Source organism: Vulpes vulpes, chromosome 16, assembly GCF_048418805.1.
Source record: "Vulpes vulpes isolate BD-2025 chromosome 16, VulVul3, whole genome shotgun sequence".
Lineage (NCBI taxonomy): Eukaryota > Metazoa > Chordata > Mammalia > Carnivora > Canidae > Vulpes > Vulpes vulpes.
In genome coordinates, this window is record NC_132795.1 from 5219188 (window position 1) to 5232814 (window position 13627).

At 56.4% G+C, this 13627-nt stretch overlaps 2 protein-coding genes across 15 annotated transcripts; one reads left to right on the top strand and one right to left on the bottom strand.

The window, feature by feature from the left end:
- Positions 1 to 698: 698 nt before the first annotated feature.
- RETREG2 (reticulophagy regulator family member 2) lies at positions 699 to 7009 on the bottom strand. The gene is made up of 9 exons (XM_072742189.1): positions 6516 to 7009; positions 6137 to 6243; positions 4966 to 4996; positions 4484 to 4619; positions 3990 to 4074; positions 3514 to 3657; positions 3267 to 3361; positions 2979 to 3114; positions 699 to 2716 (listed from the first exon to the last, which is right to left on the bottom strand). Exons 1-9 carry the CDS (start codon positions 6800 to 6802, stop codon positions 2085 to 2087), a joined length of 1653 nt encoding a protein of 550 aa, XP_072598290.1. The 5' UTR covers positions 6803 to 7009; the 3' UTR covers positions 699 to 2084.
- On the top strand, positions 6977 to 12547 carry CNPPD1 (cyclin Pas1/PHO80 domain containing 1). 14 transcript variants are annotated; one of them, XM_072742195.1, is made up of 12 exons: positions 7011 to 7033; positions 7320 to 7490; positions 7594 to 7655; positions 8241 to 8328; positions 8737 to 8845; positions 9382 to 9463; positions 9630 to 9750; positions 9833 to 9961; positions 10096 to 10152; positions 10535 to 10596; positions 10965 to 11082; positions 11310 to 12547. In XM_072742195.1, the coding sequence occupies exons 4-12, from the start codon at positions 8260 to 8262 to the stop codon at positions 11853 to 11855; spliced, it is 1293 nt and encodes a 430-aa protein (XP_072598296.1). In that variant the 5' UTR covers positions 7011 to 7033; positions 7320 to 7490; positions 7594 to 7655; positions 8241 to 8259; the 3' UTR covers positions 11856 to 12547. The 14 variants fall into 14 exon arrangements, with proteins under 14 accessions (XP_072598294.1, XP_072598303.1, XP_072598298.1 ...); XM_072742194.1 differs by lacking the exon at positions 7011 to 7033 and adding an exon at positions 7057 to 7191; XM_072742193.1 differs by lacking the exon at positions 7594 to 7655 and having other exon boundaries at positions 6977 to 7033.
- The last annotated feature ends 1080 nt before the right edge of the window (positions 12548 to 13627 follow it).

Consider the following 13627-nt stretch of genomic DNA (forward strand, 5'->3'; position numbering starts at 1 on the left):
CCTCTAGATGATTAAAAGTTCATGTTCCTTTGGAGGCAGAGGATGGCCCCAACTCTAAAAGATGGTGTCTCAGGAGAGGGTGAAATAAATAGAAGGGAAGATAATCTCACACTCTGTGGAGAGACATAGCATAGGAGTCAACTCCAAGAAGTCAGGTAGCATCACAATCAGGTCCCTCCCACTGAAGGCAGAGGATGTGAACTCATCAAGAGGCCACCTGCTCCGGTCAGGGCTTTCTCTAGTGTTGTTCTCCCCCGCAAAGAGCAGGACCACTATGAGTCCACTCCGTGAAGCTGAGATACTAGATTGGTTCTCTATAGTTCCCGTGTCCTTGGGCATCTCCCCATGTGTACCCTTTTAATGGACAGGGGCTTTCTGTTCCAGTGCGATCACTGGAGTCATTCACTAGGACTGTGAGCTTCAAAAAAGTTAACTGATATGTAAAATGGAGTATCTCAGGATTATGAGGGAAAAAGTGAGTTAATAAATATAAATCACTGGGGCCCCTGGGTGGCTCTGGCTCTTGGGTTTCAGCTCAGGTCATGAACTCAGGCTCAGGAGATGGACTCCCGAGTGGAGGGCCGCGCCTTGGTGGCAGTGGGCCTGAGATTCTTTCCCCCTCCCTTTCCCTCTGCTCCCCCCACCCCTGCTCACACACACTCTTTTTTTAAAAAGTAGACATAAATTACTCAGAAGACTGCTGAGCACATATTATGCTTTCAATGTGTTAAGATACTATTTCTTTAGTGTACTTTGGCCTCAAAACAGTTCTGACATGGGCATGAAGTCCTCCTTGTTTGGGTCCCCAGGATACAGAAGCCATGGCTGAACGTGCTAATTGTTAGCGTGGATTGGTAAGGACTTCTGAAGACATTAAGGTTGTAGGCGACATAGTAAACAACAGTTACGGTCCTCAATTTCTACTGATTGGGAAGACGAGGCAATTTCCTCCTGCATACACTTTATTCACACATGCTAAATCTCACTAAACATATCACGCTGTCAGGGAAGATGACTAAGGGCAAGTTAGGGCTGTTAGGGTAATCCTTGCTTCTGGCCTAGTTTTGCACCACAGTAAATATAAATAGCCAGGAGCAAGACTGGGGACAGGGGGGCGAGGAGGGAACAGAGCAGTGTGGGAGGCAGCTGGCAGTGAGGCAGGCAGGCAGGCGGCAGCAGTTCTAGCCAATCAACACTTTATTTTTCCAGTCAACACTTGCACAGATGTTACTGTCCACGTCCTGACCCTAGTAGGGGGGTCCCACCACACTGGGAACATCCATGGCCCCTAGAGAGCAGTCTCTTTAAACCTTCCTAGGATAGTAAGAAAGCCCTTCATCCCAACAGGATGGAGCTGCTGCTCACTAATGCAGTGCTGGTGCACGTGCTGTGGGATTCCCACTCTCCTCCCTTCTCAGGGAAGGTTGGGATGAAGTAGGGCAAGGGTGCAGTGGAGTTTTTGTGAGCTACAGTGACCTAAGCGCATAACCACTGGCCTGACCTACCACTCCAGGTTTAGTCTGTACCACCCAGACAAGAGCCTCCTTGAAGCTTAGCCACAGCCTGCTGGGAAGGAGGAGCTGGCAAAGAGTGCAGAGTGAGCTGCAAAGGACAGGACACAGCCAGGAAATAAAGCAGAGAGGGACATGGGACAGGAGAGGAAAAGGATAAAGTGCCCAAACTAAACCACCAGTGGGACACGAGGACAGAGCAGCACAGGTCCCTGAGGATAGGAGGAAAATAGAAAGGGCCAGACCACCAGGGCTTGAGGCATAGTGGAATGAGAAGAGAGATGAGGCAGGGAGGCAAGTGCAGGGTGGGAAGGACTTCCCTTAGCCCTGTTCACATCCACTAACCCAAGTGTAAAATTATTTACAAACTTAAAACCAATCCCAGGCATGGGCACTGTACCAGGCCTGGGACAGCAGGCAGGCAGGCAGGCAGGCAGGCAGGCGGAGGGTGGATGGGCTCCCATCTGACAGCCAGCTTCCCCACACATGCCCTCTCCCTAGAGCAGGGAAGAGGAACCAGGGATGCCCCTAGCCAGGAAACCCTACTGTGCCTGCAACTCCTTCCCCCGTGGCTCATGGCTCTGCCACGGCCTGAGCCTCCTGGTCTGACTGTACCAGAGACAGGGTGTCGGGCCCCAGGGATGGAGGGGGTGGGGCATCGGGGGGCTCTGAGGATGTCTCTGGCCCCAACCCCAGCTCGGCATTCAGCTGTTCCAGCTCCCCCTGATCCAGCAATTCGAAGTCCTCCGTGGTGAGTGCCTCTTCTTCCTCAGGGGCAGGCAGGGGCTGGGGCAAGTCTTGGGGGAGAGGGGGGAGCATGGAGGGGGAGGGGGAGGGGGCTGGGTCACTCTCAGCAAGGCAAAGTAGGGGTGACAGGGTGCTCGGTGCAGTGGTGAGGTCACCACTCACTGCCTCTGGGCTCAGTGTCTCCACTGGTCCTCCCGGGGACAGCTGCACTCCATCTGTGGGAGAGCCCGCCCCATTGAAGTGCGTGTTCACAAAGTGAAGGGGGGACGAGAGCCGAAGCAAGGTTTCCTTGGCTACCACATCTTCCTCCTCCTCTTCCGAGTCTAGGTCTTGCCTTGAGAGGGCCTGAGGGGGGCCCAGCAGGTCTTCGGGGGGGGCCGGCTCGGTCTCCTCTCCTTCTCCCAGCTCCCGACTCAGGGCCTCCTCTGGCTCACTTGGCAGGCTCTGCTGGTCCAAATCTGTGCAGGAAACAAACATCTGTCAGGAATGGGTGGATGGGCCTGCTGTTCTGAACCATCACAACAGGCACTCAGTTCAAAGATGAGAACTCAGGACATGGAATACTGGACCAGCCTCAGGTTTTAAGGTCTTTCAGGAGCTTGAAGTCGAATTAGAGGATCAGTTCCCAGAGGAAATATTTACGGGGGTGACAGCCAAAGAGCACAGCCAACATCCACAACAGGAAACAAGAAGATTGGAAGGGCAAAAGGCTTCTCATACCCTCGGAGACATCAGTTAGTTGTGGAGTCGTGGCCCGGGACACAGAGAAGCCACCACTCTCCAAGATAGAAGCCTCCTCATCTGACAGCTCTGAGTCTGTAATGGCCAAAGCCAAGGCTGTTTTCTTCACATCCACCTGCAGGAGAACCCAGACAACACAACAGGTGAGAAGAGATCCAATTATTCAAAAATACCCCCCACTGACTCCCAGTCCCTTGGGAGGTGGCTGCTCTGAAATGGATGCTCCTCCAGCGTTCTACTTGACGTCCCATCTCCCTTGGACCTCACCACCGGGGAGAAGCCAGCCAGTTCTGCTTCGCTTTCACTCTCGGTCTCTGCCAGTGGCTCATCACCTCCGGGGGGTGCGTTCTTCCCCTGCCGCTCTAGAGAAATAATAGCAGAGTAGTGACCAAGTAGAGACCGTGGTGGAGGACAGACGTGGCCAAGGAACTGGAAAGGAAGTTCCAAGGCACTTCATGAGCCGTAAACCAATGCCCTCCCCCAGGATCCCCTCTTGGGTACAGGAGCCCCTTACTCTTCTTGTCATGTTTGTGATGCAGGGCATCAGCTTCTGCTTTCATGCTGTAGTCCAGCTGCATGAGCAGGGGCTCCAGGCGAGTGTACATCCTCTGGATCAGCTCATGATAAACCACCAGGGGCCACAACAGGATACTCAGCACTAGGGGTTAGAGAGTTCACTCAGAGCTCCCTGTGCCTGTTTCCTAAGGGCCCCCATTTAACCAGTTCCTAAACAGAAAAGACTGAAGGCTTTCTGGAGGCTGTACCAACCTCCTCCCTCCACATCTCCTACTCTCCTCCCCAGGTGACTCTTCCGCTGTTACTAATTCTCCAGCATCCCCTGGAGATCTCCGTGAATGGACAACCAGAGAGGAAGAGAGAAAGAGAGAGCGCACGCACCACCCTCCCTTAGAGTCAGTCAGTCCCTTTAATCCAGTGCAGTAAAAGAGAAAGAAGGGCCTTCGGGAAGGACAAAGATTGAACCCTACTCACAGACAATGTAGGAAATCATAATCCCCGGAACGTAGTGTCCCAGCACAGCCAGCACAGCACAGCCAGAACAAACTCGAGCACAAAACTGCAGAGAGAAGCAAGGCTAAAAGGCATACGCCCCATTCACCTGGGCAAGACACTGCTGCTCAGCTGGCAGGAGCAGGGGTAAGGATGTCTTCTAGGGATGTGGTGATCCACTCTAGTTAAGAGGATGCCCAAGACCACCAATTCAAGAAGTTTACCCCAGACCTCACCAAACAACTATAATCCAAGCTGCCTCTGCCTTAACAAGCAGCAGCATGAGAACATCAAACACATTATTCCTGAAATGAGACTACTCCTGTACCAGGACACTACCTGTGAATGTTGCCTTTAAAGGCACCAGCCCTCTTCCTTCAGTGTCCATCCAGGGATTTCATGTTCCTCCTCCCCATCTGCCACACCCCCTCTGTTTCCCCACAGCACAGAAAACTGTTTTATGACATGGAGGTTACCTGAGCTGGATTCTGCCTCTTGTACTGCAGCAGCTCCTGCAGGTGAATCTGGAAGGTGAGCCAGCTCTCAGCCAGGTATCTGCACAACTCGGGCACACTCAGCAGGTGCGGCCGGGCGCCTGACCCCGCACCCTCACTGGGGAGACAGGACATGACCCCTGGAAGCCTCAGACACCAGCTTCCTAGGCACTCATAACCCTCTGAGAATGCCAAGGAGATCTTCAGTCTAAACATGTGGACAACCCCACTTCCCAAAGGGAGGCTGGCCTGGTCTTGGGAAGCAAAGCCCAGAGTTTCCAACCCTCTGCCCCCAAAGGAGCAGGCACCCAAACACCTAAACAGGAACCCAGGACCAAACTTGTTGCCAGTCCATTTGCTATGCTGGGGTCTGTGCTGTAGTGTCACCCTGCAATGTGGTGACACTGGCACCAAAGCAAGATAGGGTCTGGGGTATTTGTCTTCAAGAGATGACCTGCACTCACCTGTCAGAGTGTGGCTCCTCTGGGGATGATGCTATAAAGAGAGGAGGGGAAAATTATTGAGTGGAGACATGTCCCAGGGCAGGAATAACTGCCCCACCTCTGCATTCCCAGGGCACTTTATTCAGATGCCAAATGCAACAAGAATTACATTGTTATTATGGCTTGCATTTGTATGCCTGACTCCTTTAAACCTCACTCTTCTTTTTCTTTAAAATTATTTTTATGTAATCTTTACACCCAACGTGGGGCTTGAACTTACAATCCCAAGATCAAGAGTCACATGCTCTACTAACTGAGCCAGCCAAGTGCTCCAAACTTCTCTATTGGGATGCCCAGGTGGCTCAGTGGTTAAGTGTCTGCCTTCAGCTCAGGGTGTGACCCTGGAGATCCAGAATCAAGTCTCACATCGGGCTCCCTGCATGGAGCCTGCTTCTCCCTCTGCCTGTGTCTCTGCCTCTCTCTCTCTCTCTCTCTGCGTGTCTCTCATGCTCTAAGATTTATTTAAAAGAGAAAGATGCAACAGGAGCAGTAGGGGAAGAGGAAGAAGCAGAACAGACTCCCTGCTGAGCAGGGAGCAGGATGAGGGGCTTGATCCCAGGACCCAGAGATCATGACCTGAGCTGATGGCAGATGCTGAACCGACTGAGCCACCCAAGGGCCCCTAAACTTCACTCTTTTCAAACACACTTTACTCGTGTTTACATCCCAAGCAGCTCACACAGCCTGACATCTAACTGCTCCAAAAATACCTATTTAATAACACCAATAACAACAACAACAACAACAAAAGAACCTAACATTGCCATGATTCCTCTAATATGCGGAACTCTATCATAAGCACGTAACACCTATGAGCTCGCTCAGTCCTCCCCTCTTGACTAAGTACATTTTATTACCCTCGTTTCATAGAAGAGAAAACCGAGGCAAACACAAATTGAGTCGCTATTACAAGGTCACATCCACACGGCGAATGGAACCCGGGCAATGTGGCTGTAGAGCCCACGCTGTTTACTACACTCACGGTAACACGGATTTTTGAGCTGGAGAAGTGGTGGTGCCTGGACGCTGGCGGCCCGCCGCACGTTCGCCCTCCTCCCCAGTCAACCCACCCGGCGGGGTCGGGCACGGGGCAAGCGCAAGACACGGCTTGGTGGGCGACGTTAACACTCACCCGAGAGGTCCGGGAAGAAGCGAGGCTGCCAGAGATCCAGCAGAAAATAGGCCAAAAGTGAGACGCTGAGTAGGAAGAAAGGCCGGAGGGACGACGAAGAGAGCAACCTTCGGGAGAGACGGGCACCGCGGCGCTGAGCGGCTGAGCCTCCCGCATCCACCGCGAAAGGCGGAAAAGCGCCCACTGATGGGGGAACGGGAAGCTCCGGGCCTAACTCGAGACCCCAGAGAGAGGGATGGGCAACCCCGACGGGGGTGCTTCCCCGCGGCGAGCGGCAAGCCCGGGCACCGACACGGGGCTCCCGGGGCTCCCGCGCCCCCGCCCCCCGCGCGCCCCCGCGGCCCGGCCCCGCCCCCTCCGCCTCCTCCGCGGCGGTTACCAGAAGAGGCCGTTGAGCGCGGCCGCCGTGACCAGGCTGTGCAGCGGCTTCTCCCACACCAGCAGCCGCTGCGCCGCCGCCAGCACCGCCTCCCAGCCGCGGAGCCGCAGCCACAGCGTCGTGGCCAGGCGTCCCACCGCCTCGGCCGTGGCCGCCTCCTCCTCCGCCTCGCCGCTGGCCTCCCCCATGCCCAGGCTCAGACCCAGGCCCAGCCCGAGGCTCAGGCCCAGCCCCGGGCCGCCCCCCGCGCCGGTGCTCCCGCCGCCGCCGCCACCGCCGCTCGCCATGGCCCCGTCGCAGCCGCCGCCCGAGCTCGCGAGGAGCCAGGGCTGCGCGGCCGCCGCCGGGGGCGCGTCAGGCGGAAGGGGGCGCACGCCGCGGAGAGCGCAGCCCGGGCCGCCGAGGCCCGTCACGTGACGGCGGAACGACGAGCCCGTCACGTGACGCGCCCTAACCGCCGGGAGAGCGCGGCCCGCGCCTGCGCGCAGGCGGCTGCGGGCCCCCCTGCTCCTGCGCAGGTTCGTGCTGCAGCTGCTGGAGTCGCGTCGGCGCTGGGGCCGCGGCGCTGCTCTGCCCTTCCGGCTCGAAAGGGGCCGCGAGGCCTCACGCCCGCCCGATTTCTCCGCCCTGTACGGGCAGGGCGGCTGGGGGGCCCGTGACTGGCCCGGTGTTCCCGGTGCGCTGCGGGCCGAAGGGGCAGCAAGTCGGCTTCCAGATGCCCGGGGTCGCGGGTGGGACCTGCTGCGGCCCGCGGAGGGCGGCGGCCGCCCTGTTACTCAGCCCCTGACTTTCTGGTCCTCCCAGGTCCCTCCCCTCAGCGGGTAAACAAACACGGGCGCGTGACCCGAGCGACTCAAACAGCCTCACCGAGGCTGAAGAGCAGTTTCCTCCCCGTCCCTTTCCGTAAACTCCGCTGCCAGCGCCTCTCGGAGCTCTTTCCAGTCCCTCGCTCAAACAGGAGGTTGGGGTCGCGGGGTGAGTCTAAAAATAGAATCCTGTTGAGCTGTTTGCTCTGGGGGCGCGTGTGCATGGTGTTTACGGAGGCTCCAGAGCCCCTCGTGATCCCTAATTTCTGCAGCGACCCCACAAAACACCTGCTTGTATGTAGCAAACTCCGGACAAGGAGGGATACGGCGAGACGTAAGTTTTTTCCTCCGCCCCCTCGACCACGGGGCACGCGCTGTGAAGCGTCTCTGTATGTTCTTTCCAAAAGTGTTGTCCAGGCACGTTAGGTGCGGCTTCGAACAGACAAGAAAACATTTGGCAGCAATTCGTTGTCGCGCATCTCGCTTTTCAGTGACTTGAACGTCTGCGTCGGTACAGAAGGCGGCCGGCGCGGTCACCCCCCGCGAGGTCACCCCCCGCGAGGCGTGGCCCCCGGGGCTGTCCCCATCGCCCAGGCGAGGGCTCGCCGCGCTCGGGGCGGCCGGGGGGGGGGGGGGCAGCGGGCGGCAGGAAGCTCCGGGCGGGGGCGGCCGGCGCTGGGTGAGGTTTGCGCCCCGGCCCCGAGGCCCGCACCCCGCACCCCGCACCCCGCGCCGGGGCCCGGATCGCCGAGCCCGGAGCCCCGCCCGGGGCGGAACAGGAAGAGGCGCCCGCCAGCCCGGCCCCGCCTGCCGCCGCCGGCGCGAGGAGCCGAGGCCCCGGGGCTGCGCTGGGGAGGGCGCGGGCGGGCGAGGGCTCCGCGGCTCCCGGACACGCGCGCGTTCCCTTCCACGTTCGCAGGGCGGCAGGTGGCGGCGCGATGGACCTGGCCGGGCTCCTGCGGGACGAAGAAGGCACCTTCTGCCTCACCGGCTTCCAGGACTTCACGGTGAGAGCGCGGCCCGCCCCCTCGGTGGCCTCCCCGGGCGCTCCCCTCGGCCGAGCGCGGGCGCCAGCGCGCCTGCCTGCCGGCTGGGTCTGGAAGCCGGGCGCGAGCCCCTCGAGCCATGCCTACCCGAGGCCCTGGCGCCTTGGGCCCAGGGGTAGAGGAACGGGGTAGGGTTGTCTCGGGAGGACCTCCCCGGGGGCGAGCCCGTGGTGCAGGATCTCCCCCCACCCCCTAGGTAGGCCGCCGGTGGCAGATAATCCCGAGAACCGGGCGGGGTGGGGACACGGGCCTCCTAGCAGTGAGCCGAGCCTGCCGCCCCGCACCCCACTCCCCACTCCCACCCGGAGCCAGGATCTCCACCGTAGCCTTTCTTCCCTGGCCTTCACCGGCCACCACCTGCCGTTTCAGTTCCTCCCAGGACACCAGAAACTGAGTGCTCGGATCCGAAGGAGACTCTACTATGGCTGGGACTGGGAAGCTGACTGCAGCTTGGAGGAGCTCTCCAGCCCCGTGGCAGGTTAGTGTTGTGTGGTTAGAGAGAAGCATGAAGGTGGGGCTGTCAGAGGCCACCAGAGTGACTGGGTGTACACCCCACGAGCTGTGTTGTGTGCTCATAGCTAACTTACCAATACTTGGTACAAGGAGTGGGTTTCCCTTTCACATGTTTTTTTAGTTCAGATGAGTAAAATACATCACTGTCTTACGAATTTGTATCGCTCTTGATTTGTAAATGGGCAACGTAACACATGTATCCCAAATTTACAAGGTGTGTTTATTTTCTCAGATGGGTGGGATGAAAGACAAATCTGGGTAATTTCAGGTGACCTGCAAATAAGCCCTTCCTGCTGGAAGGAGCTGAAAGTCAAATGTGAAATGGGCTTTTTGTCTCAGGATGGGAGAATTTGTTTTGTTTTACTGTGGTTCTGTCCCTAAGGCCTCAGATTATACTGATCCGACTCTTCTGCTGATAGCAGTGGGAACTAGGTGTGCGTGGGGGTGAGGTGGTAAGGGAGGAGTTGCTTGCCTATCTGCCTGCCTTTTTGCCTCCTGCAGACATTGCTGTGGAACTGCTCCAGAAGGCAGCCCCCAGCCCTATTCGTCGACTCCAGAAGAAATACGTAGCTCATGTGTCCAGGTGAGCCTGGAATTGAGGCCGGCAGGACAAGAGAGTGTTTGGGCCCCAGAGAAAGGGAAGTGTTTATCTGTAAAGCAAAGGTGTAAAGGCACAGGGATGAGCGTTGTAAGGGTGGTAAGGGCTGAAAGACCCTTGGGGTTAATTAGAGATCCTTTCTGCCACCCAGGGAGGCGTGCATCTCCCCATGTGCTATGATGCTTGCCCTGGTGTACATTGAGCGGCTCCGGCACCGAAACCCAGGCTACCTACAGCACGTGTCATCCTCTGACTTGTTCCTGATCTCCATGGTAAGACGCCCCCTCCCCTCCATCTCCCTCCCTCAGAGGCTGGCCCTGAGCTCCTGTGACACCGCTTCTGGCTTCTCTGTAGATGGTGGCCAGTAAGTACCTCTATGATGAAGGGGAGGAGGAGGAGGTCTTCAACGATGAATGGGGAGCGGCAGGGGGCGTGGCCGTGCCCACTCTCAACGCCCTGGAGCGGGGCTTCCTGAGTGCCATGGTGAGTAGCTGTTCTGTCTCACTCAGCTTCTCTGAGCTCTCGTTATGTTCCTTTCTTTTTTTCCTTTTCTGGTAGTGCTCTGTAGTTTCTTTGTTTCTCTTTTTGCCTCTTTTCCTTGTGTCTTTTCTTATTAGTGGCTTCCCTTCCCAGCCCTTCTGGACCAACCACAGCCTTTGGAGGTTCCTGGCATGGTGAGGCCAGAAATGAAGTATCCCCCACCCCTTCCTTCAGGCCCTACATGTTACAATCTGAGTCAGAGCTTATCTCACTGGATTCTGAATATTTGCCTCCAGACTTTCTCTCCCTCACAACCCTCAGCTTCCTATGGGCATGAACTGTTCTTAGGATTATTTTCAATCTCTGCCTTTAACTGAGGGGTGTACTATGAAACAAAATAACATGGTGTTAAATGAGTTAATATGTAAAAGCTCTCGAAACAAGTATCTGCACGTAGGAAGTGCAGAGTAAGTATCTGCCGGAGTGGTGGTTGTAGTTGGTGCCATGGTCCTGGTTATTCAGTGACTGTGGCTCGAATCTGAGTTTGGTCTGGCGCCCTTGTTTTCCTGCCCACAGGATTGGCGTCTCTATACTGATCCTCGGGAGATCTTTGAGGTGCTGAGCTGGCTGGAGAGCTGGTAGGTTCTAGAGTTGGGGAGAGAGGCTCAAGGGATTTGGGGGCTTAGCCCTAAATCGTAAGAAGGAGACAGAAATAAGGGTCTGTGTCACTGGGGGGAGGGAGGAGAGAGGAAAGAAAATTGCCCAAGATAATGGCTCCTAAACCTGTCTGCCGTCTTTGTAATCACCCATGGAAGGGCAGGAGAAGCTCCTTTAAAACACAGATCTCAGTTTCACTCTCAGTTTCTGGATGAACAGGTAGTCTAGGAATCTGTACATGTAACAAGTTCCCCAGTGTGTCCCGGTGGGCCCCCAGGGGAATGAGGGTGCCACTGGGCCAGCTGCAGAAGAGCTGCAGACGCCCCTTGTCTTTCTCCCCTGCCAACAGTGTGGCTGAGCAGCAGGGACGGCGGCGGGGCTGGTATACCTACACAGACCTGTGTGTGCTGCTGGAGCAGCCGGCCTGGCAGTTGGCCCTGGGCTCCCTCTGCCAGCGCCTGGCAAAGGTGAGGACGGCTGCGAAGGCGAGGGGCCTGGAGCGGGCGGACTGCTCTGTAGGTGCGGGATGGGCAAGTGCTGCAGGTCTTGGGAGATGGGGTTTGAGACTAGGCGGTGACAGCTCTGACTTGAGCACAAGCTTTCGGACAAGGAGTGAGTGGGTTAAAGACAGTCAGAAGCAGATTTTAGGGGAAGGGTGTTTGGGAACTGACTTTTCTTACATTCTCTCTTGCAGCTGTCTTGCCTGTTGGCTATGGCATATGTGAGCAGTGTGGCCCTGGCGGTGGCGTCGGTGGCCGTAATTCATCAGTCCTTGGGGCTGTCCTGCAGCCCCTCCCCAGGCCCCCCCGACCTTGGACTGGTCTCCAGGTGCCTCTTGGAACCCTGCCTACCTTCTTCTGTGCCACAGTGCCTGCCACGTCCTGTTAATGTCTCCAGTTGCCTAGAAGGCGACACAGGGCTGCGTTCACTCTGGGGCAGTCTTCTGGCTTCACTGACACCTCCACCATTGCCTCCCCCAGACCCTCCTGCCCCTCCCACTCTGCTCCATAACTGTCCCCTCTGCCAGAAGCTCCAGAGAGATACCCCAAGCTGCCACGCCTGCCACCACTCCAACCATACAGTCCCCACTGGGCCCCCCAACCCTGGGTACCACTCCCGTAACCTGGCTCCCCCCTGGCCCTGGAGCCCAATGCCCCCTCTGCTCCCCCAGCCCCAGCAGTGTTCCCTTTTCAGTGTCATGGAGCTAGCCCGTCTCAAGTCTTTCATTTTCCCAGGCTAGGCGGGCCTCCGAGGAACACACTAAGAGGATCTGGGAGTCCCTGAGAACCTGGAGGGGCAAAGCTTGATTTAGATCCTCTCTACCTCTCTGGGTCCTTGGCTGGTCCCTGTCCTCCTAGGCGAGGGAGCTTAAGGGGCTGTGGGGCCAAAGGACTGAAGGTCACTCACTCTCAGTGGCTGGCTGCTTGGCCAGGGCAGTGATGATACCAGGGAAGGCTGTAGCTTGGTGACCAGGGCCATGTCACGACCAGGGCCTTGTCACAGCCAGACCAAGAAGATTCCTTGTCTCTCTACATCCCTCGGTTCTAAACTTTGGCTTTTAAGGATGGAAGGGGAAAAGTGGGGTGAGGGAGGGAGGAAAAGTTGACTGGGGGCCTGTGTGATGTCCCTGAAGCAGGAGAGTCAGGGACTGATAGGGCCAAGGTGGATCTGCCGGGGGAAGGCTGGGTGAGGTGGGGAACCCTCTCCACACCCATCCCTCAGATGTAGCCTCAAGGAGCCAGGGACTGCTGGGACCTTAGGCCTTTCCCTTTTGTCTTCCAACCTCTTCTTAGTACTTTGCTCCTGGGCTTCTCCTCTTCCCCTGGTTCTTCTCCTGGGTGTTCTCTTCACAGGCCTCTGTGGCCACTGCTTTGTATCTGGGTTTTTCACGCTTTTGTAGAACTGAGGTTTCAATAAACAGTTTCAGTTGCACGGCCTGGATTTTTTTCTTCTGCGGCAGCCCTAGCAGAATTTCCCCCTCGTCTCTGTGTTCTAAGCCTTTATACTTCCTGAGCCCGTTATCTTGCAACTCATTCTCTCAGGGCCCCATTTTAGAACTACCTGTTGTTTGAGGGGCGCCTAGGTGGTCAGTGGGTTGGGCGTTCAACTTTTGGTTTCGGGTGGGGTCATGATTTCAGGGTCCTGAGATCGAGCCCTGCATTGGGCTCCATGCTCAGCGAGGAGTCGGATTGAGAGTCTCTCTCTCCCTCCCCCTCTGCCCATCCTCTGTTCTAGCATGCATGTACATGCACAGTCTCTCTGTCTCTTTCTAAAACAAATTAGAAAAAAAAAAAACTTCTGTATTGTTTAATGGTTACAGGCTTCCATTTCCAACGTCCCCTCATCCCTGCTTCCAGCACCCTGGGGCCCCTGGTGTTGCTTGACTTGGGTCCTATGGGATGCCTGAGGTGGGCCCTGTCCTTGTGGATCCTTAGAGGCCAAGATCAGCATCCTCTCTCTACCCTGACTTCCAGTCTCCTCTGACACATGGTAATAATGGGTAGTGTTAAGAGGAGTCCAAAGCTGAATTATCATTGGAGGAAGGATAACCCTTCTGGCACCTGGACTGAGGGCATTTGGGACAGGTAGTACTGCCCCCTAGGGGGCATTCTGGTAACTTACAAGGCATTTTTTTGAGGCAAAAATGTGAAGGGATGCTGCTGGCGTTTAGCTGTTATGTGCAGGATGCTAGGCAACCTGAACTGCTTGAGACTCTTCCCTTATTATGAAGAATTCCCAAGGCAACTCTTGAATGACCCACTGGACATAATGTATATGAAAAGCCTGTTTATGTGAACCTAGAACTTTTTAGCACGTAAACACGAGATAGTTTGCACATTTTGAAAAAGACTGTTTGCCAGGAATGTACCTACGTGTAAATTAAAACTGGACTTTGCTTGGTTCAGCACTTTGCCAAGAACTTGCTTGTTATTTTGGAACATCAGGTCACCAATGGCAGCGTGGCTTGTGGCACGTGAGTCACCAGGAAAGCACCAGTATCAGTGGGCATTG

Coding starts and splice junctions, on each gene's coding strand:
- CNPPD1 (XM_072742193.1), top strand. CDS start 8,260: ATGGACCTGGCCGGGCTCCTGCGGGACGAAGAAGGCACCTTCTGCCTC. Junction 8,846..9,381: donor GCTCTCCAGCCCCGTGGCAG/GTTAGTGTTGTG, acceptor TGCCTCCTGCAG/ACATTGCTGTGGAACTGCTC. Junction 11,083..11,309: donor TCTGCCAGCGCCTGGCAAAG/GTGAGGACGGCT, acceptor TCTCTCTTGCAG/CTGTCTTGCCTGTTGGCTAT.
- RETREG2 (XM_072742189.1), bottom strand. CDS start 6,802: ATGGCGAGCGGCGGTGGCGGCGGCGGCGGGAGCACCGGCGCGGGGGGC. Junction 4,620..4,965: donor GAGGAGCCACACTCTGACAG/GTGAGTGCAGGT, acceptor CTGTCTCCCCAG/TGAGGGTGCGGGGTCAGGCG. Junction 4,075..4,483: donor AGAGGCAGAATCCAGCTCAG/GTAACCTCCATG, acceptor TTCTCTCTGCAG/TTTTGTGCTCGAGTTTGTTC.